The sequence below is a fragment of the Hyaena hyaena genome, unplaced genomic scaffold (assembly GCF_003009895.1).
Source record: "Hyaena hyaena isolate Hyena2069 unplaced genomic scaffold, ASM300989v1 scaffold_315, whole genome shotgun sequence".
In the NCBI taxonomy this organism is placed as follows: domain Eukaryota; kingdom Metazoa; phylum Chordata; class Mammalia; order Carnivora; family Hyaenidae; genus Hyaena; species Hyaena hyaena.
The window spans coordinates 647,154-668,722 of record NW_024080948.1 but is presented as its reverse complement, the minus strand read 5'-3'; the positions used below and the strand labels follow the sequence as shown (position 1 = coordinate 668,722).

At 40.4% G+C, this 21,569-nt stretch overlaps 1 protein-coding gene across 9 annotated transcripts in view; it reads right to left on the bottom strand.

Annotated features, from left to right (window-relative positions):
- The window catches only part of NCOA6 (nuclear receptor coactivator 6), a 114,688-nt gene that overhangs the window by 10,432 nt on the left and 82,687 nt on the right, over positions 1–21,569 (bottom strand). For 4 of the 9 annotated variants that reach the window (XM_039248688.1, XM_039248689.1, XM_039248684.1 and 1 more), the window contains 6 exons: positions 20,338–20,484; positions 16,458–17,574; positions 13,679–13,800; positions 7,382–10,375; positions 4,683–4,751; positions 1,831–1,867 (listed from right to left, as the gene is read on the bottom strand). In XM_039248688.1, coding sequence (XP_039104619.1) covers positions 1,831–1,867; positions 4,683–4,751; positions 7,382–10,375; positions 13,679–13,800; positions 16,458–17,574; positions 20,338–20,484 — 4,486 coding nt within the window. Of the gene's footprint in view, positions 1–1,811; positions 1,868–4,682; positions 4,752–7,381; positions 10,376–13,678; positions 13,801–16,457; positions 17,575–20,337; positions 20,485–21,569 lie in introns of those variants that run through there. The other 5 variants (XM_039248692.1, XM_039248686.1, XM_039248687.1 and 2 more) reach the window with 5 other exon arrangements.

Sequence of the window (21,569 nt, the reverse complement as noted above, 5' to 3'; positions counted from 1 at the left end):
TCTCTGATCTGAACTTCAAATTTTCTTTAATAAACTTTTTATTACTTTCATGGTTCAAAAAACTGCATGTCAAAATCATTAGGGAAAAAACACTGATTACACCTGCTTGTAAGGCATGGAACTGAAACAAACATATTGCGACAAATAAAACAAGCTGGTCAAAGGGATGTCTCTCCTGCAAAGTCTTCCATGACCTTACTCCCCAAGTGAAGCTGTCACCTCTTTTTAGGCTCACTCTGAATCTGGCATTCAAGAGCACCCATCAGGTTGTACAGCATGTTTTATTTTAGTATCTTCTGCCTTCCACTAGATCAGGAGCTCCATGAACCATGGTCTGTGAACTCCTCCTACCCCTCCATTGTTCACTCTGGCCAGAGGACCCTTCACTGGTAGTACAATAGTTGGGAATTTGGCCATATTGTTCACTATCTTGTTTTATATCTAACAACTGCCTCACAAGCCAAATCAAGTGAAGAAGAGGCGAGGCCAGAGCTGGGGTAGAATTGTAAGTCAGGGGTATTCACACATTCTTTAAGAGATGGTAAAGGATGGCTTTCTGGCTAGGAGCCCTGAAAATGGTCAAAGCCTCTGGGGATGAAAGATTCCTAACAGAGGTGCCTTTTTCTCCCGGTAAAACAAAAGCCACAGCAGTACTGCCTTACTGTTCATATGGTCAGTACTCAGATAGCTCTGGAAACAAATACCCCTTTTTGGTCTGATTATTTTCTTTGTGTAGCCACACAGTTGGTTTATGCTTGATAAAGGCAAATGAATTCAAATATTACCCAATTCAAATAAAAACAGGGAGAATGATGTGGTAGGAATCCCAATGAATTTGGAGGCAGAAGAACAGGGGTCAAGTCTTACCTATATATTTATTGGACATGATATTTAACTTTTTCTATGCTTCAGGTTCTTGATCTATAAATCCCCATTTTGTCTGCTACAATACGTAAGTGTGAGGGCTCTAGAGTCAGGGCATCTGAGTTTGAATCTCAGTTGCACCATTTTACTACATCTGTGGCCTTGGGCAATTGAGTTAACTTCTCTGAGCTTTACATTCCTTATCTGTAAGACAGAATTTACCTTCCTAATAGATGTTGTGAAAATTCAGTGATATAATACATGTAAGGGGCTTGCAGCCCAGTGCATGGCATGGGATGCATTCAAATAAATGTTGGTTATTATGACCACCTCACAGGGTGGATAGGATTAAATGAGAAGATGATTGTGAAGGTGTTTTATAAACTAAGTTGTACAAATATGATAAATTCTCTATAATGCTATCCAATGCATTACTAGACTAAAAAAGGAATGACTTTTGGAAAATACTCCTCCTCTCCATGGGGTTAATGAGGTTGAAGTCACAGGTTTATTTCATTAGGTTATGTGGGGCTTTGTAGTATAGCAGAAAAAGCATGAGTTTTGGGGTCAGACCTTACCTGGCTTTCTCTCTTATGCCTGGTGGATCAAACAGGTATACTTCAGAAGGTGTTGCAAGGACTATTATTAATGACAATATAGCAACAGCTGTTACATACTGAACTTACTATTTACTCACTATGGTGAGTGCTGAACATGTTATCTCATTCAGTTTTCAAAACAACTAAAAAAGGTAGAAACTTGGCCACCAAGTTTTATTAAGATAAATGTTACCTCTGAGGGGTTAGGACTCATGACAGCTCCCCTGTTTTAGAAGAAAAAACAGACTGGCACAAAGAGTGAAGGAAAAAGGACAAGGTGAAGAGAGGTTTAAAGGATGAGAAAGCCGATACCCTTCAAAGAAGCTTACGCTGTTTTCACGCTGAGTCTGCAGAATGATCATCTTACCTTTGTCCAGAGACCACAGTAGCATTTGCCTCGAGTTCTGTGAAAAATACAAAGGACAGATATGAGATGTGGGAGCTTCTGGTGTCTATCTCCACTGGGAGAAGGGAGTTGTCTCAGAATTCTGAATGCCCTATTTAGGCTAACATGTCTCCATGCCCAGCAGTATCCTCACCCTACATGGTACAGAGACAGAGTTGGCAGGGACACAACTCAGTTGTCTGGGGCATAAGACACTAACTTGGTCTATTTTTATTTCTACTCCACACTATGAAATAATCCTGTTTGGATCAATAGAACTAAATTCACACTGCCTGGTTCATATTTCACCTAGCTATAACTAGATTAGTAAAATAAGCCTCTTCCTCTCCTGCAGAAGAGATTGTTTTCTTTCTTAAAATATCTCTAACCTCCTGACACTCGTTTTTAAAGGCAGTAATCTTCAAATAGGTCTTAAATATTTATTAAGGATGCATTCTCCACCACTGAGAATATAATTCTCACTGAGTTATAGAGTGCAGACTGCTTTGCTTTGAGATAATGCCTACAGACTGTTATATTCCTCTCTTCCTCAACCTCCCCCACAATACCCTCTAAGAAAGGAAAATCTCAGTAATTTGTCGAGTAGGGTTTTGATTAAATGAACATTCTATGGGTTTACCAGGCACTTCTTTCTCAGCATCAACAGAAAAACATCTTTCTCCATTATATGCTTTTTAGATAGTTTCATCTTTCCAGAAGACTTTCCTAATGCACCAGATAGCAGTGATCTCTCTTGCTTCTGGCCTCCCACAGCTCTGAACCTGTCCCTGTCACCCCTGAGAGAGAATTCAGCACAGCAGATTCAGTGTACATGCATCTACCCCAGATATTACACAGTAACCTCCTTGAAGGCAGTGAAATCAGAGTACATGGGTTAAAATTTTGAGTCCATTGATTAGCCACCTAATTGATAAGTTAGCCCTGAGCTTGACCTCTCTGTGCTCAATGCCTCATCTGAAAAACAGGGACAACCATTTTATGTACCTAAAAATTAATAAGATTAAATGGAACAATACATATAGAAACTCTGTACAGGACCTGGCTCTCAGTAAGCTCTTAATATTAGCTATTATTATTGTTAGGATACTCATGTCGATGCGGTCTTCATGCTGGAATACTCTGCATTCAATGCAAGATGAACTTCCATTTGCTACTTAGCTCCCCATATCTAACCCATAAAATCTGGAAACCCTCCACATGAAATAGATACCAGCTCTCTGGGTCTCTGTTGCCTTGTAAGCTCCACTGGAGCATACAAACTCAGGTAACATGTGCTCAAAAATAAAAACAGCTCAAAAGAGGCTGATTACCAAAAAATTTTATTAGTTTGCTCATGTGAAACAAAATTCAGTGCTTTTGAGAACTTTAACACTGTTACAGATAATTCACATTAGTAGAGATCAAAGGAATCTGGTGAAGCAATTAGTGACTATGTGGGTATTTTAAGGAGATTCATTTAAGTCAAACTTTTAAAAGGAATGGTATTCTTGGCCAATTATTCTGAGGAAGATGTATGATATGGTAAAGCACATTTTTCTGGAGTAAAGAACTGGTGCTGAAAATGGAATTCCTTTCTTTTTAGTTGCACCTTTTCTCACCACAAATGAATTTTACTATCTAATACCTTCTGTGAATGACTTGTTCCACTCTATCCTTCTCAGGCGTCTAGCACAATGTCACATGTCATGTGGGTAGTTGGTAGCAAACAAAGAATCTGAATGGCTAAAATGGTTTTTGCTCCTCCATTCTTTTCAGAAGCCTGATTTTATGCAGAGTGTGCAACAGAACACAGCATAGCACATAGCACCTGAAGCTGCTTTTAAAATAAACCACAAGTTAGGGTGCCTAGTTGGCACAGTCAGTGGAGCATGGGACTCTTGATCTTGGGGTCGTGGGTTCAAGCCCCACTGTGGGTACAGCAATTACTTAAAAACAAAATAAAATCTTTTTAAAAATCACAAGTTATAGCTTAATTTTACTGATTTAGGCCCACAAAACTAAACAGGGTAATATTGTTTTTTGCCTATACATTTTGTCAAATGTGAGTGGCCTATAAATGAGATTCTAACCTCTGAGTGAAAAGTGTCATACTTTTACTTATTTATCTATTTTTGGTATCCTTTAATACATTCAGTGACAAAGGGCCTGGCAAGATTAAACTGTAACACATTTACGCTATTTATCTGCCAATGAAGGCAGTACTGTTATTGCCAGCAAGATCCTCGTGTGTTCTGGGCTGACCCAACATTCGACAGCAATTATCTGTCAGATTACCATGGACTCCACCTTCCAGAAACACCATCCCTCATGCTATTTGCAATTTCTTAGTCATGGGAAACATAATGCCATCCAGACCCTCAGGAGGAATGGCTACCTCACTGTAGCAGAGGTGCTCAGAATAAGCCTCCACTCCTATCATGGATATGCAATTACTATCTGAGTTCAGGAACGCTTGCCACCTTAGCAAATTACTGTGGGCCAGTCAGTCAGCTGCTAGCTCTGAGTGCCAGGGTCATGGAAGAGGGCAAACAGTGCAATGGAAACCACCTACAGCTGGGTGGCAGACAGACAATGGGCACCACAATGTCCTTCTTGAGTTCCCTAACTGACACCAGGAATGCATAAGACAGCAAGCCGGTCGGGGGGAAAATAACCTCAAATAATCCTGCACAAGCTCTGCCACTCATCTGAGGTCTGGTCTAAAGCCAGCAGGTGAGAGAGTTTCAGCCACTTCCTGGCACCGTAAGGACAGCGGCAATTCCCTTACATGTGATCAATTCCACTCAGAGAAGTTTTTCCAAAGCATGCCTTACCTGGTCTGGCAACAGGCCCCTGTGGTGTTGTGGCTGGAGTTTCCTTTGTGACTAAACTCGGTGAAGGGGCTAAGGCAAGAAAAAAAAATACAGGCCTTTTACTTTCTTTTCTCAACAAAACCAAAGGCACTGACTGAATCAAGGGTAATACACATACTCGTGGAGGGCAGTACTTGAAACTGGCCTTGAAAGGACATTTCAAAACTTAATCCCCAAAGCACACCTTAGCAGGCAAACTGAACCACTTGCAGAGGAACAATGATACCATTCACCTCAGCATTTTAAAATTTTCTCATCCCTCTAAAGACTACACCCCTTGATACTTGAACCATAAAATTTATTTTGTACTTCTCTACAGCACCTGGCAAGAGTGATGGTCATCAAGCAGATACTCAACTCATACTTGATGAATACATTATTTGATGTTATTTACTTATATAACAAACAGTTACCAAGAACTTCCCAGGGGCAAAGCACTGTTCCAGGCATCAGTAGAGACCAATTATTCTTTTTGTTCAGTCCAGTATCAAAGATAAGATACACACATGTGGTACCCTGGAGTCCACTGGGGCATTATAGAAAGAAGATTCATAAAGTAGAAAATGCTATGGGAATCAAAAGCAAGGGAGATCAATTCCAGATTGAGAAAACTGATGGTACATTAAAGGGAGAAACATCAGAATTAGGCTTCAGAGGACAGAGAGTACTTAGGTCCTTGAAGAGGAATGGAACAGGATACACAATGTACTCTAGAATGGAAGCGTATCGGATACCTTTGTCAGTCAATAATACCTTTGTGTTAAGAAGTTATTTTGGATGCTTATCTGAGAAAGCCTAAAACTATATCTTAAATCCTACTTTTAACTCCAGTACTGGTTTCTCACATTTTCAAGATAAAAACCTAGAAGCCGCTTAAAAGAATGGAAACAATCTTAACTAAAATTGAGGTTTTTTTGTTTTTTTTTTTTTGAACTACAGGTTCATCTCCCCAAAGTACATATATTTCTCTAGGATTATATATAATCCAGATAAAAATATTCTCTAAGCACTTCCCCATTATTCTCCTGGTATGTATGTGTGATGGGGGGGTGGGAGGGGAAGAGGAGTTCGGTACAGAAGTACAAAGAAACATTTAATAGCAGAAAATATATTTAAGTCACACAGGTTTCTTTTTCATTCTTAGGGGTCATCTACATTCACAGAACTTGAACCAAAAACTTGGGGAACCCAGCCCTATGAAGTCTCTGTCTCTTGCAATGGCAATGAACTCCTTAAGGGTCTTTATTCTCCCTGTATCTCTAGCACTAAAGAGGCAGAGGGGGAATTAACCTTTCCAAAGGTTACTCCTTTGTGTGAGGAGCATGCTGGCCACTATATGCTAAGTCCCCTCCTCTTATCTTTGTATATTTTGGGAGGTAGGAATTACAAACTCTGTTTTACAGGTGAAGTACATGACTTATAAGAGGTTAGGGAATTTATCCAACTGTGATTGGTAATCAGTGGAACTAGAATTTGAACTTTAATCATAACCTGAAGCGTGTGTTCTTTCTGACCGTCCTCCTAGGTGCCTACCACTCAAAAACATTTTAGCTTGCATTCAACAAGAAAGGCACTATTAGCTGCCCTAGGATACAGCAAAGGTTCTTCTCAGCTTTGGCAGTGTGTGACTGACTCCACTCAGGGAAAATAGAGCTTCTGCATCTCTTAGGCCTCACAGAAGGGACGTGTGTGTGTGTGTGTGTGTGTGTATCTCGGGGTGTGAAGGGGGAAGGGAAGGTATAAGGATACCTACGTTCCCATCATTTGCCCATCTTAACAGTACATAGGAAATAATTTGAACTAGATATACATGAATTGGAACGGTCTAATTTACAAAAAACTCTGTCAAAGAGAAATCAGTAATAACAATTTTTTCCATTTATTCATTACTATATTCTAAGTACACTATATGCAATATCTCAGTGAATTCTTACAACTACTGTTGTTCCCATATTACAAAGGAAGAAACTCAAGTTTGGAGTAGTTGAGCAACTTCCTTAAACCCACAGAGCTGGTAAATGTTGGCGCTGTGATACTAACTCAAGCCTACCTGTCTCTCAACCACTTTGCTTCTCCTGTGTCTATTATCATGAAATTTGTTTTTTTCAAAAGCTCTCCTCCAGAGTACACAGTCAGATGGGAATAATCCCTCGGATAGAGTACATGAGGAAGGGGCTATGAGAATCTTGCTCTGAAACTGTCAAGACCAAGTCATTATCATGGTAAGGAGAGCTTGCAGAAACTGCTATTCACCTTTAAGAGACAATGTTAAACTGAAGGTTCACATTAGCAACTTTGAATAAATACTAAACTCTGAGTTTCAATCTTCTCACCCACGGAATCAGGTTAAGGGCTACCTGACATGGTTGGTATGAAGATGATGTGAGATAACATATTAAAGATGTTTCCTTGTAAAATGAAAAGCTTTATATAAATGAAAGGTCTATCATTATTTTGGGAGCTGAGAGAGAACCTATTTATGAATGTAAACTTAACACGGGCTTTCAAGTATATTTCCCAATGTACTTCTAATAAATGAAACTACCACTATTGCCATTTAGCCCACTCTTCTTCCTCCAAGTAGAAGTCATGCTTTCTTTTGTGGGATAGGTCATCAAAAAATTGACACGAGGAGATGATGCCAGGCCCCGAGTACATACCTATGCTGGGTAGAAGCTCTGGATGAGATCCCACCTTCTCCTCCACTAGGCCACCTGCAAGTGGCTCAGATGCTATGCCAACATGATTGTTTTTTGTGGCCGGCGCCGCAGAGATGAGCTCAGAGGGTACCAGAGTGGTTACTATTGAGCGTACACTGGTGGGGAGAGTACCGCCAGGTAAGCTGGGTCCTGCTGAGGTGGAGCCCGGGCCCACGGGGCTAGAGGTCATTTTTATCAGAGTGGGTGCTGGGGGCGTTGGGGTTTTACTGTCCAGCTCTGTGGATAACTGCTCTGTTCCCATGAGCCCTGGAGTTGTGGTCTCTAGCCCTTGGCCTTCAGTCTCTCCATCTGCACCATATTGCTCTTCCCCTTTCTCAAGAGAGCCTGTAACTTTCTTACATGCCTTGGTCAGCAAGATCTGGCCGATTTTGTCCACTTTTCCTTTGCCCTTACTAGATGAGACTGGGCTTCGCCGGTTGACAGAGGAGCCTGGACTATTGGTCAAAAGGGGAGAAACCATTGTGGTTGACTGTGAAGAGGGCAGAGTGCTCTGATCTGCTGAGGTGCTCACCTGAGGACTAGCCTCATCTGGATTCAATTCTTTCACTTGCTGGACAGGGGGATGAGGAGGGACAACTGAAGAAGTTGTACATGGGGGAGAAGGAAGCTGAACAGGGGTGGCTCGTGAGTTAAGGACCAAGGGTCGACCAGTCTGTATATTTGGAGCAGTGCTATTGGAAGGGGCACTAGGCGGTACAGGAGCAGAAGAAAATTTTATGTTCTGAGGTATGTGTAAAGGGCCAACAACTGCAACGGAGGGAGGCATCAAGCCAGAGTTGGTTGTCAGTGGGGCTGCAGGAATTGTGCTTGGCTGTGATCCTTTCATAACCTGAATTATTGAGGATGAATTGATAAATACAGGTGTAATGAACTGAGGCCGGGCATTAGACTGAGCAGCTGACTGTCCCTCAGAAACCATAACCTTGCTACCCACGTTGGGCATTGTGACGACTGTTGACATCAATGCAGACTGCAGGTGAGTTGGCAGAGCTGCTGATGTATTAGCTGAAGTCGTGATAGGATTGGAAGTTACGAAAACAGTTATTTGATTTGGGGGCAAGGGAGTGGAGATGGAGGAAGAGCTGACAGGTCTTGACATTACTGGAGGGATGCTTGGTGCAACATTAGAACTGACCTCACTCAATTCTGGATGCACAAGGGTTGAACACGGCTCATTAGTGTGAGGTAAATTTAGGGCATTAGAGGGTTCTTTAGCAGAAGACGGATCCTGCAGTGTGGGAATGACAGATGCTTTTTTCAGGTCGTCCCCAGAAACTACTGGAGGCGTTACTTCCAGATCTGTAAGCCCAGGGGGTTTAATGGTCACATTAGGAGCTCCAGAGTTGTCAAGAAGTTGACTTAACGATGTCGGTGCTTCCCTCATAGCAGGAGACACCAAATTTTTGTTCTCTTCGACACTGGGAAGTTTGTTAGGATCCGAAGACTGCCCATCCTTTTTAGACTGATCTTCAGAGACAACCATTTTAACTTCTTGGGCAGGGACGGCTTTGAGCTCAATGTTTACCTGCTCCTTCCTACCCTGGGAATTCTGGCAATCGCTGTCCTGAGGCATGTTCAAGCTCTCCTTGTTATCCTCAAGTACACCCCCCACTGCAGCCACAGGCATGGTAGGATTCTGAGGATTCAGCCCGCTGTTGTTAGGGAAGCTCCCAGGTACAGGGGGATTGGCCAAAGGAGTAGGACTGACCAATACATTTCTTGGCAACTCCACGTTCTGCAACAGGGCTGTGTTTGTTTGAGAGGCCAGAGTAAGTTTAGGGGTTTTAGAATTCTGCCTCCCAGGACTTGGGGTGGTTTTTCTACTGGACCCAGGACTAGACCTGCGACTGCTGCTCGGACTAGCCCGTTTTGTTGCTCCAGAATTAGACTGCTTTGCAGAATTCACCACCACAGAATCTAATTTGTGAGTTTGTGGGGCAGCAAAATTGGAAGGATTATTCATGGTAAGATTTGAAGGTGCTTGCCCGATGGCCTTTAAAGTTGTTGGATTTAGGCCCTGCTGGTCAAAGCCCCTGTTTAAATTTGGCCTAGGAGGTAAAGGAATATTAATCTGTGGGGGGAAGAGTCCTGCTATGGAGGCATTGAGTCTTTCTGGTGATAGACTGATTTCTGAAGGTTCTGTGCTAGGAGGGCGATTGTTGGGTGTCTGAGGATAGTAGGGTCTGGGGCTGGCTCTGTTCGGTGTTTTAGGCCTAGATGTTTGGGTTGGAGCAGCCACATTTGGAAAATGGTGGCCATGAGAGCTGGGCAGGGAATTTACAGGGGGTTGCTGGGGAGTTGCACCTTGAGTTGCTGAAAGGGGTGATGGTCCAGGTTTTGGCCCTGTCATCATTAACTGATTCTGAGAAACTACTAAATGTGAAGGCATGTTATTTGGGCCTCCTGAGACAGATGGTACTTCACTGCCACTTGCTTCAGAGAGCGAGGACATCTCTCCCAGTGGTGAGCTAGAAGGATTCTGGGAGTTCTCCTGGTATACCATTTTCCTTGAATTGCTTCCCAAAGGAGTATTCACAGGTATTGGCATTCTTTGTTTATCAGGTGACGGTGGCACGGAAGCAGGTCCTTGCAAACTGACCATGACAGGCACGCTGCCGCTCTGTTGCATGGGCATTCGCTGGGAGTCTGGATTCAGGGGGCCCCGTGGGGTGTGGACATTTTGGGAGACTGGAAGCCTAACTGATTTGGGGTCTTGCTGCATCATGAGCATCATCATCATTTGTTGCTGTTGCTGCTGCTGTTGTTGCTGCTGCTGAGACTGTGGCTGACTGGGAGGCGGTGGCTGCTGCTGTGGCGGTGGCAGTTGTGGCTGCGGCTGCTGCTGTGGTGGCTGCGGTGGGGGTGCCACATGCTGCATAAGCTGAGGAGGCATCTGCTGAAGTGGCCTCTGTTCAACTGGTTGAGAAGGATAACCTAAAACAAGCCCCCAAAATCAGGGAAGTTAGATTTTCAGCAGGAAAAGCAACCTTTAGAGTATAGCCAAGCAATACTCATCTAGGTGGCCCAGACAGTGCACAAAGAGCTTAGGTGCACCCACTTCCGGGGGTGAGGGGCAGCCCCTCTTTTTCCGACATAAGCAAAGGGGCACACTGCTTAAGGAAGCAAAAAGCAAAGCATCAAGAACCTGGAGCTCCTTAGTCTTCAAGGTCTGAATGAGACATTATTGTACTAAGATTCTAATAGACACTCTGTGCTATGCAATGAAAGTAGCTGAGTCTATCCCAGCCAAACATTCAGATGAAATAAGAAAAATTCCTATCAACAGCAAGTAGCTGACCACCTAGCACTGGGGTCTCATGTGGGAATAATAAATATTTCACTGTACTTGTAAATGAAGTAAGGCATTTAGGACTCACTTTTTCTGTTATCACAAATTAATTTGATTTTGTGAAAACAACAGCATTGAAGATAGCCTTTTTATTCTTTTAACAGAAACAAAAATACAATTCTAGGATTCAATGCCTTAAGAGGGATTTAAAATGACTCCAATCCATTGGTTCTATACATCATGCTGCATCCTCCAGGCTCAATCCTCTGGGTAATCCAAATGAATTAAACTGCCCCTCTGATGTAAATCAATTTAATAAAGAGTAGGAGCTAATAGAAGCTGATACACACACTGAAAATAAATTGAGGATACTCAAGATTTTTTTACGGATATTAATTTCCATTTACTTTCTTACATGTTAAAACTTGATTTGGAGAAAAATTTTCTATGAATCCACAATGGAAGAATAAGAAGCCAGAAACACTGCCCTCAGGAATAAAAAATAATTTTGGGAAAAGAACTGAGGGACAATGCCTTATAGGATTTCAGAAGGCAACAGTTCAAATGATCCCTTCTTTTGTGAAACTTTTACTTGGCATTTTAGAATGAAAGCTTTACACATCAGCAGAAAGGAAAAGTCATTAACCAAGAATAAAGGTAGTTCCATGGGAAAAAGTGGGGATATAGCTGGGATATAATTTCACAGACTAGATTTATTCCATTGCTGCATGAAAAATGCATAAGGAAAGTTTTAAGAAGGTGCAGGAATAAGAACAGTTAGCTCTAGAAGTTGGCAGAAATGATGGTTCAAGATTTTCACAGAGGAGCTACCAAATGCTGCTGATCCACAGGGTCAGACCCTGTGGTCAAGAGCTCATTAATGTCTTCTGACCAAAGATTTCCATGGCACCAATGAGTACAATGTGCAGAATTCAGTTTTAGAGATTTTTTAAAAATCCTTTTCTATTTTAGGCCCAAGTTACTTCTTTACAATTATAGAGCCAACAATAATATGGCATTTCTACAAATTTAACTCGGGTTCCCATATTAAGAAAATTGTCATTTCTGTAGAAGCCCATTGTTGTTGGGCTATGTCACAAATGTCTTTTATCTTTAAATAGGCCCACCAGGTAGTACAATAAATACCAAAGAAAGCAGAACAGATAATACAGAAACTTCTCAAAAGTTACAGCTGAGGGCATGGCTGCTATAAAGGTTCCAGAAGCTGGAGGCAGCAATCCAAAGGGCACTAATGATAAGAAGACAGATGATGGTTGCCATGACAGAATGGTGGAGAAGGAAAGCCAGAACACACATAGTGTCTATAACATAACCAAAACCCCTATTTATTAATCATTGGTTGCAAACTCATATGCCTTTAGGCACCAGGCCAGTAGTGAATTTTGATACTGCATGATAATTCAAACATATGATAGGCCAAATTCATTCTGTAGGTTCCTACTTTTTAAACTCTAGAAAGGAAGCAACGATATGTGCAAGGACCTCTGGGATTCATATAAGAGTTCAGATGTGTCTGAGGGAAGAAGGTACCTTCCTATTCATAATGCCGTCTGGATATACCTGCCAAGACCGGTGACCTTCCTGCCTCAATTGCTGCAACTCACTGAGTGGCACTGTGGTGTGTCCAAACAATTTGTAATAAACAGCACAAAGTATTGATATAATGATGTACTTACTTTTTTAAAATTTGCTCTTAAAATACATAAATTAAGGGTGGATTATGGTATATCCCCAAAATAATGTCATTCTCACTTACATGTCAAAAAGGAGGAGGAATAACTAGTGAGGAAGAAACAAAATATAATCCTTTGTACATACAGGGGAGAGTGACCTAAGTGTGACAGGCTTGTGTGTCTTCAACTGGGTCACAGAGGAATAAGGTTACAAATCACTGCTTAGGCCAAGAGTAACAAGTATAGAGATATTGTGGCAGCTGGCCTTAGTTCTTCTGTAACACCTAGGTTGGAATAAATGAATTTTAGAAAAAGCTTTTTCTTTTTAACATTTAGAGGATAATATTATTTATAGTCAAAAAGGGGTACAACACAGGGGGCTTTACCAATACTGATCTTATTTACTATTCAGCTGGGTGGGAGGTACATGAGCGTCTCTTTTATTACTCTTAGATAGTTTTTATGTTTAAAGATTCATAATAAAACTTCTACTAAAAAAATCTTACTGTAAACCCTGCTCATTGCTTCAAGAAAACCCTATAGGAAAGGCTGCAGGAAAGGTAGGCAAGTAGGATTCAAGTGAAAACATCTTTCTATTTAATCTTACTCCCATTTGAATGCCAACTAGAATCTTGATAGTGACAAGAATAAAGAAGCACTTGACATTTCAGTCTGATTTTATGAGGACTTAAAATCAAGAAGGCTAATCTGAGCAGTATATGTACATTTGACCCTTGAACAATGTGGGAGTTAGGAGTACCGATCCCCTGTGCAGTTGAAAATCCATGCGTAACTTTTGACTCCTCCAAAACTTAAGTACTAACAGCCTACTTGTTGACTGGAAGCCTTAGATAACTTAAACAGTCGATTAACACACATTTAATGTTATATGTATTATGTACTATATTCTTACAGTAAAGTAAGCTAGAGAAAAGAAAATGTTATTAAGAAAATCATAAAAGAGATACATTTATACTACTGTATTTATTGAAAAAATCTGCATATAAGTAGATAATGGAGTTCAAACCCATGTTGTTTAAGGGTCAACTGTATATACTACATATACATATGCCTTCAGAAGTTATATTTGAAATTTTTACTATCAAGGCAAAGTTTCCAAATATGAGACACATTTAATCACTAAAGAAGCCTAGTTAGGAGACAAAATAAGATACTAATGTTTCCTTGAAGAGAAGCCTTGTACTGCTGTAGAAATGATGAAAAATATACAATCTTTAGCCAACATTTTATCACCTGGTGGTCGGTTTGAAAATTCTGGCAGTTTGGGGCCCGAGCTGTCCAAGTTAATTCCTTGTTCTCCAGGCAATGGCTGCTGATCGGCATCTTCCAACCCAGCTGGGCGAGTATCTGGGGTACTAAAAAGTAAATTACACATTTGGAGAAAGTTGCATAGCTTATACATGATAATAGCTTAACCTCTCCCCTATATCTGCAAACTAAAATTTGTTTGCATTATCATTATCATAATTTACATATTGCTAGTCTGATAAAATATTCAATATTTGGCATAAAAATAAGCAGTTTCATTAAACAATAAAATCTATTTAAAAATAGTATGGCTATTTACTCAAAGTGCTTTCTACAAATTTCTGACATAATAATTTTCACGTAATCATCGCTTAAATGTTTTAAGACCTGATCATAGTTTGGGCTATCTATCAACATTACAGAGTACGATTCTTGTGAAACCACGCTATCTTTGGTATAGTTATCAATTTCAACCATGGAGTCCAGATTGTTTATTTTTTTTGTGGATATTACAGTGGCGGCTCTCACAATTCATAACACCTTGCAAGAAGTTGTAGGTTGGCCGATGAAAATGGGAATAAAGGGAATAAAGAAAAATGGAGAATACTAGAACAAAGCTAATTATTTCTGCTGCAGAATGAGTATTTGCAGACATCCCCATTGGCTTTGGGACACTTTCGATTTTACCTGGTTGTAGCTTAGAATTTTTAGTGGAGAAAAAGGAATGGAAAAAAAAATGTTATCTACTAACATCCACATTCCCAAAGAACCCACGTACTCACATCCATTTGGTTTGCAATCTTATTCCTAGCTGTACTTTTCTTCCCTATCTTTAGTTTCCCTTTGCCCCTGATATTGGTTACCCAGTTTTAGACAGTATTTGATCTCACTGTATACTGTGTAGTTTCTAAGCCTTACCTTAAATCCATTTTAAAAAGTCCTAGCACATGGAAACTTAGAGCTTGAAGCAGGTCCTTAGCACATCCAGATGCCTATAGCAATTTGTTCCTTCTATGACTTCTCTCACTTCAAATTATAAGGATTCTGTAGGTCTCTTTACTTTCATGGAACTGCACTGCTAAAAAAATCTCAAGATATCTGGTCCAGTCACTTCATATTGTGGATGAGAAAAAAAGGCCCAGAGAGGTGTAAGAGACAGACCCAACGCTCCACAGTGAGCTAGTGGTAGAGTCAGGAGCAGGTGCTCTTCCTATTATACCTACTGTCTCCCTTTGGTACGAACCCTGATAGCTATATAAGGCCCTTTTCATAATTTCTAGCCCCAACAAGAAAGCAATCTTCCTGAGAGCTGGTGAAGACAGCAAGAATGCATACTAATGGAAACTGAATAGCCTTGCAATTTCACTCTTAGACTACTAGGAGAAATAAATATCCTCCCAGGACAGCAGGTTGAAAGCAGTAAAGAATCTAACTTAGAGCTACTGGAAAAATTAGATAATTAAAGGTCTTATTAAGTCTGAATTTAGAAAAATATAGTTTGTTAATATACATTTATACAGACTTTTAATTTATAATATTCAAGCAGTAGCAAGTAAGTATGGTATAATATTAGAGTACAATCAAAGAAATATTGTGGGAAGGCTCAGAGACTGCTAGTTGGGTTTTATTTTGAACATGTATGGTTATGGTTGTTTAACTAAAACTCTCCTACAGTTCTAGCAATTTGTTTCAATTAACCCATTTTACATTCATTAGTCACTATTCCCTACTAACAAATGTCTCTTCCAATTTTATGATTAAAGGCAGAAAATCCAGTTTAATCAATCCTCCCTCTGGAAACATTTTATCAAAGTCAAAAAATATGATTAACACTTAGCTTCAAGACAGGACATATAAATTAATTGTCCTTCCTGCTGTGATCTTGCAGAAGAACTCACCTAAAGAACCTTTAAAGGGTAACTGGTTTACAAGGTCCAACCATGTTAGAATGAGGTTTTAAGCTTCTAAAGATGATGGAGAGCCTTCACAAAATGGAGAGCCTTTAAATGAAAGGCATCTGTACAAAAAAATTACTTTCTTTTTTAAGATTTTATTTTTATTTCTTTAAGTAATCTCTATATTGGCTTGAACTCCCAACCCTGAGATCAAGAGTTGCGTGCTCTACGGACTGAGCCAGCCAGGCGCCCCCAAAAGACGATTTCTATTTGAGACAGCAGGGAGTCTTGATAAACTGTTTTCATTTCCAAAACACATTTGGCCTTTCTGGCTCCCCAGTAGCTATTGTAAACTTGAAGTGCTTTATGGAGGTGTAATGTGGTAGTACTAGCTACTTTTCAGTTTCTATGTGCCACAAGCCCCCTGAGACTACAGATTTAAGAGATACAGATGGTTGCAATGTATGAACCTTGTTTGGCTCCTTATTTGAACAAACGATAAAAAAAGAATTAATTTAAGATAATCGGAAAACTCTGAACACTGTTTGAATGTGTGAGAATATGGAGAAAAGTATTAGTTTTTCTACATGTTAATGGTATTATGTGTTCTTTAAAATTAAAAAAACCCAAACTGCCCTTATCTTTCAGAAGTACAAAGTACTGAAAATATTTATAGTCAATTTGTTTTAAAATAATCAGAAAGTAATGGGGAGACAAAGGCAAGATAGACTACAACTTGATAATTATTGAAGCAGAGGCACTGTTCTAATTAGCACTGTTCTAGTTTTATATAAATTTAAAATTTTTCATCAAAAAAAGTTGTTCACATAGAAATAATTAAGATTTGAGGCAAAACTATCACAACCTACTTTAGATCTTGCTGACTATTTTTCTTCTTCCGAGGGGGTTTCTTCTTCTTCGGTTTATTTGCGTTGGTATTATTTTGCTTATTGTTTACCCCAAAATGGCCTGCAGAGATGTCACTCTGCAGTAAGTTGACCAACAATGGGCTTGTTAGCGTGACATCCTTATTGACCGGGAAGCCTGGATTCTGACCACAGGACATCTGATTTCCATTGGGTGCTCCAGTGAAAGGTGCATTGAAAGGCATCCCATGGCCTGAGAAGTGGTTTCCCGAGGCACTGTTTCCCTGCATGGCCTGCACGTGGGGGGGAACCATGTTGGTTTGTTGCATGTTAACATCAGGCATCATCTGAGACAAACTGACATCATTGTTTGCTGTAGTAGCAGGATCACCATGCTGCTGGGCCATGTGTGGGCTGGGCCCTGGTGGTCGCAAGACCTGCCCCTGAATCCCCATAACCTGAGAGGGACTGTTGTTCACGGGCCCTTGCTGTGGCAGCATCTGTCCTGCTATCTGTCCCGTAAACTGCACCATGTTTCCTTGCATGTTTGGAGTTGGTCCCCTCATTATCTGTGCTGGTCCCGGCATGACATTGGATTGGTTCTGAGTGTTAAACTGTTGCTTATTCCCCTGCATCTGATTGGTCATGATCTGCTCTATCATTGGGTTTTGTTGGAGTAAAACTTGCCCCTGAGGCCCCATCATCTGGTTATGTGGTGCCATCATTTGTGGGCCCTGCTGGGGAAGAATCTGCTTGGGTGGGGTCATCCTTTGGGGCGAGGGCCCAAGATTTTGGCTTTGAGGGTTCACCATCATCTGGCCCTGAGGCATAAGCTGGGCCCTTGAAAGGATCATAGGGTTCTGAGGGTTCAAGGTTCCTTGCTGCTGGACCATCTGGCCCTGGGAGGGCACAATCTGCTGGTGCATGCTCATCAGCTGAGATGGTGGGCCCTGCTGGGGCTGGCTTTGCATGTTGCCCAGGTTCACCTGAGGAACCCCAGAACTACCAGCCTGCTGGCTGTTCATGTTGCCATGAATTCCCATGAGGCTGGGCTGCATCATATTTGGTGGCCCGTGGGACACCTGCATCTGGTTTTGAGGAGGACCAGCTCCTTGACCACCTTAAACAAACAAAAAAAGAACAGTTTCAGATAAAAATACTCTTATCTTGTTGGTATTAAGATACTCAAATTAACTGGAGAAACACCCATCGCCCATATATCCACTGACCAACATAAATAAATATGTTATGCTTGACATATTTTCTGTGGCTGTTTTGAAGTATGGAGATATGACTTTGGAATGATTGGTTACATTCTCAATGACCATACAACAGAGAAGGGGAAATGGTTTCTTTACTCTTGTTTGGTAACTTAAAGATAACAATTTGAAGATCAATAGTTTATTTCAGATGAAATGAAAAGGCAGCATCTCACTGTTCAAAAATGGCACGTAGCTACTTTAAGGTGGAGAAAATTAATAAAAAGCTCTGTAGGTTAGTGAAATAAGCTCTGCTTTAGATGGATCAGGAAAACAACGAACGTGATGCAGTGTCTTAGGAAAACCTTGACAATGCTGAGAAGACATTTAAACATGCTTCCTGGAACACCACTGACTCTCAAAGTTGTTTTTTTTTTTTTTTGGTAATTTTTTTTTTTTTTTTTTTAATTTCTAGGTGAGAGAAACAGCGTGAGCAGGGGAGGGTCAGAGAGAGAGGGAGGCACAGAATCTGAAAAAGGCTCCAGGCTCTGAGCTGGCAGTCAGCACAAAGCCCGACGCAGGGCTCGAACCCATGAACCGCGAGATCATGACCTAAGCGAAAGCCAGCGCTTAACCGACTAAGCCACCCAGGCGCCCCACTGACTCTCAAAGTTTACATGTGTGGTATCTGGATGCTGCATTTGAAAGGAATACTTCCTAAGGACAGGTTTTGTCTGCCACAGTGTGGTAAAAATTCTTTATTCCTAATCTGGAAGCTGAGCCTCTGGTAGAAGTCAACTGACAAACAACCCAAAAGCTGCAGACAGAGAACAGGTACCAAGGGATGTTAAAACTTCACTGACCCTTTCCTGTGGCAGTCCTTGGTGGGATCATATAGTACCTGTCCTATTCTCAGTTATTTTTAATTTAGAGAAAGACATTGACTGGCTTGCTGTAGTGTTTACTTATTTCTGGGTCTTTAGGATTTTCCTATAGTAACTTACATTATCTCCCTCTTTTTACTGAATAATCTTTTAGATCATTTTACAGCTCTTCCATTTGTCACTTTTAAGTAAGGACTAGAAAGTGGCAGCCATAATGAAGTTATGAGGCCAATCCATACTCCTGCCAGGGAAGCAGGGGACAAACTGTCCCTTGTTCACATTATTCGGTTTATCTGAATCCTAAAATAAGATTTTGGGATCATTAGCCTTATCAATGCTTAACTTAAACTCCATGACCACTGTGTATACTATATACACTGAATATACTATACACATTGAATATACCAGTATATACTCATTCAATCAATAATTACTTACTGATTACCTAACATGTACAAGACTCTTTTGGTGCTAAGGTAGTATCAATTAACAAGACAGACCAAATCCCTGAGTCTTTAGAGTTGGCAAGAGACTGCAACAGACAGACAAATATTTTTTCAGGAAGAAGTAAAAGCTAACAAGAGAAATAAAGTAGGATAAGAGAACAGAAAATGAGAGACAGGAGTAGAAGTAGCTTAGAAATGGGGAAGTCTAAACAATACGTGCATGTGGAAGGCACCATACAGAAATATAAGATAGCTGTGCCTGGGTGGAAGAATTATGAATGATTTTATCACTGTTTTATAACTTCCTACGAAACCATAAATTCACATAACCTAGGAATGCAGTTTTGCATTAGCAGATGGGTAAAGTAAAACAGTTTACCCTGCCCTTCTTTCACGCTTCAAGAGGTAGTTTGGACTTAAAAACAAACAAACAAACAAAAAAAACCACAACAAACTAAGTTAGAACTTTTCTTGTTCCTTAATGGTTTACCATTAAACGTTGGAACCACATAACTAAATTAACTCTAAGTGGGGAGAGGGAGTTCTCCAAAGAAAATGTTCGCGCTACTTCATTCTGAACTGGCTAAGTAAGAAAGGATAAGATTAGTTCATGTGGTGCCTAAGCAACCAGAAACATGAAGTCTGGGCATATACAATACTGCTTTACATATTTTTTTAGCCATTCTGCTCCAACCCATTTTTCCTCCACAATTTCTTCTTAACACAATATACTGTTGGCATTAAATCTATACTGATTAAAGTCTGTTCTTCAAACACATTATAAACCAGAATTTAGACATTCTGCATAAACAAAGCTAACATGTATTATAGAGAGACTGTAAAAGGTGCAGTTGCCCAAATGCCATGTGCCTCTGTACCTATAGTTTCCTCTGCTAGAAACGCCTTTTGCCCTTTTACTAACTCGGGGGTTGGCAGACTATGGCCCATGGGCCAAATCAAACCCAGTGCCAGTTTCCAAATAAATTGTGTGGAACACTGCCATGTTCATTTGTCATATTGTTTATGGCTACTTTTGTGCTGTGACAGCAAAGTTTAGTAGTTGCAACAGAGACCATATAATCTGCAAAGCCTGAAATATTTACTATCTGGAATCCTTTACAGGAAAAAAAATTGCTGAAACCTGCTTAAACTCAAGTTTCATTTCCTTTCCTTGGTTTCCCAAGACACTGTATCTACTTTTGATATATCAATTATTGTCCTGAAAGAATAATTTGGGCTTGAGATTAAGAGAAGGACCAGGACTTATATTATCTGTGTATTCTTATTATCTATCATGGTTATCTAGCACACAATGTTCAATACATGCTAGATGAATAAATCACAAAAAACAAACCTGCATGCTGGACATTTTGATTTGCTTGCAGCTGAGGGGCTCCTGAATTCCCAGGGGTGGTTGCTGTGGTCGAAGGCACCTGACCTTGCATAAAGTTCGGATTGGCCTGTCCTGCTGAGAAGCCAGGTGGGAGGCGTTTAGGCATTCCTTAATAGAAAACAATGAGTAAGGCAGTTACCTAGCAAATTTATACTCTTGCTTAGATGTGGAATGAATAAGGAAGGATGAGCTGCATGAAGTCTCCACTGGCTTAGCTCTCTCTGTCACACTGGTAAGATCTTTAATAATAAGGTTGGGAAAGATGGTTAAAAAAATCAACACAATCTCTTACATGAGCATTGTCAAAATGAAAAAGAAATACTAAAAAATTTACACTTAGAACATGCCAAGGAAAAGATGGCAATCTGCTCCCTAAATGTGATCTGAGGCCATGTCACAGCAAGGTTTAGGGCTCACTTTTCTCTGTAATACAACAGACCCCAAAACTTTACATACTTTAACATAGGCACCAAAGGAATATGCTAAATTCTCTTCATATTCAAACAAATTGATATGAAATACTATAAAACAAAGAGCTGGGTCCTGATACTAACGATATTAATGATAGGTAATTTTTTTCCCATTGAGGGAAATGGATGACAATCTCCTTTGTGGAAAACTTCCCCCAATATTGTGCTCATCTCTTGGGAAGAGACAGGAGATTAGAAACAATCCATAGGAGCTTCAAAGTGAGGCTATATTAAATTATCATCATGCCTTCCCCTGATAAGGCTTGCTGCAATTCCGACAGCTATGGTACCAAAAGCCATGCTCTAATGGAATCTTACTAAAGTATTACTTCCTTTTATAGGAAGGTTTAATTTCAGAAAACAGATTTGTAAGAAGAAGGATCTCAGAACCCACTCACTGTTTATAACAGAGGCCTTGATGTGGCCAGATAACCTACGTGAGCACATCATCTGTTCTATGAAAGCATCAAGACCTAAAGCTCACTTAAATATTTTTGCATTAGTCCATTTATTTTTAAGGACCAATTTTTCAATGTCCTGAAAAACGCTCTGTAGACAAATATGCATTTGTCCTTTCTTTAGCAGTGACAAGTCCCCATTTGCATGCTTCCACTATAATTAAATCAGTAATCACATTTGCAGGAGGGACTACCCAGCTTCCACTGATCCAGGACTAGATGTCCAGAACAGTGAAGTTTGGAGCTGAAACATTCTTGCATTTTC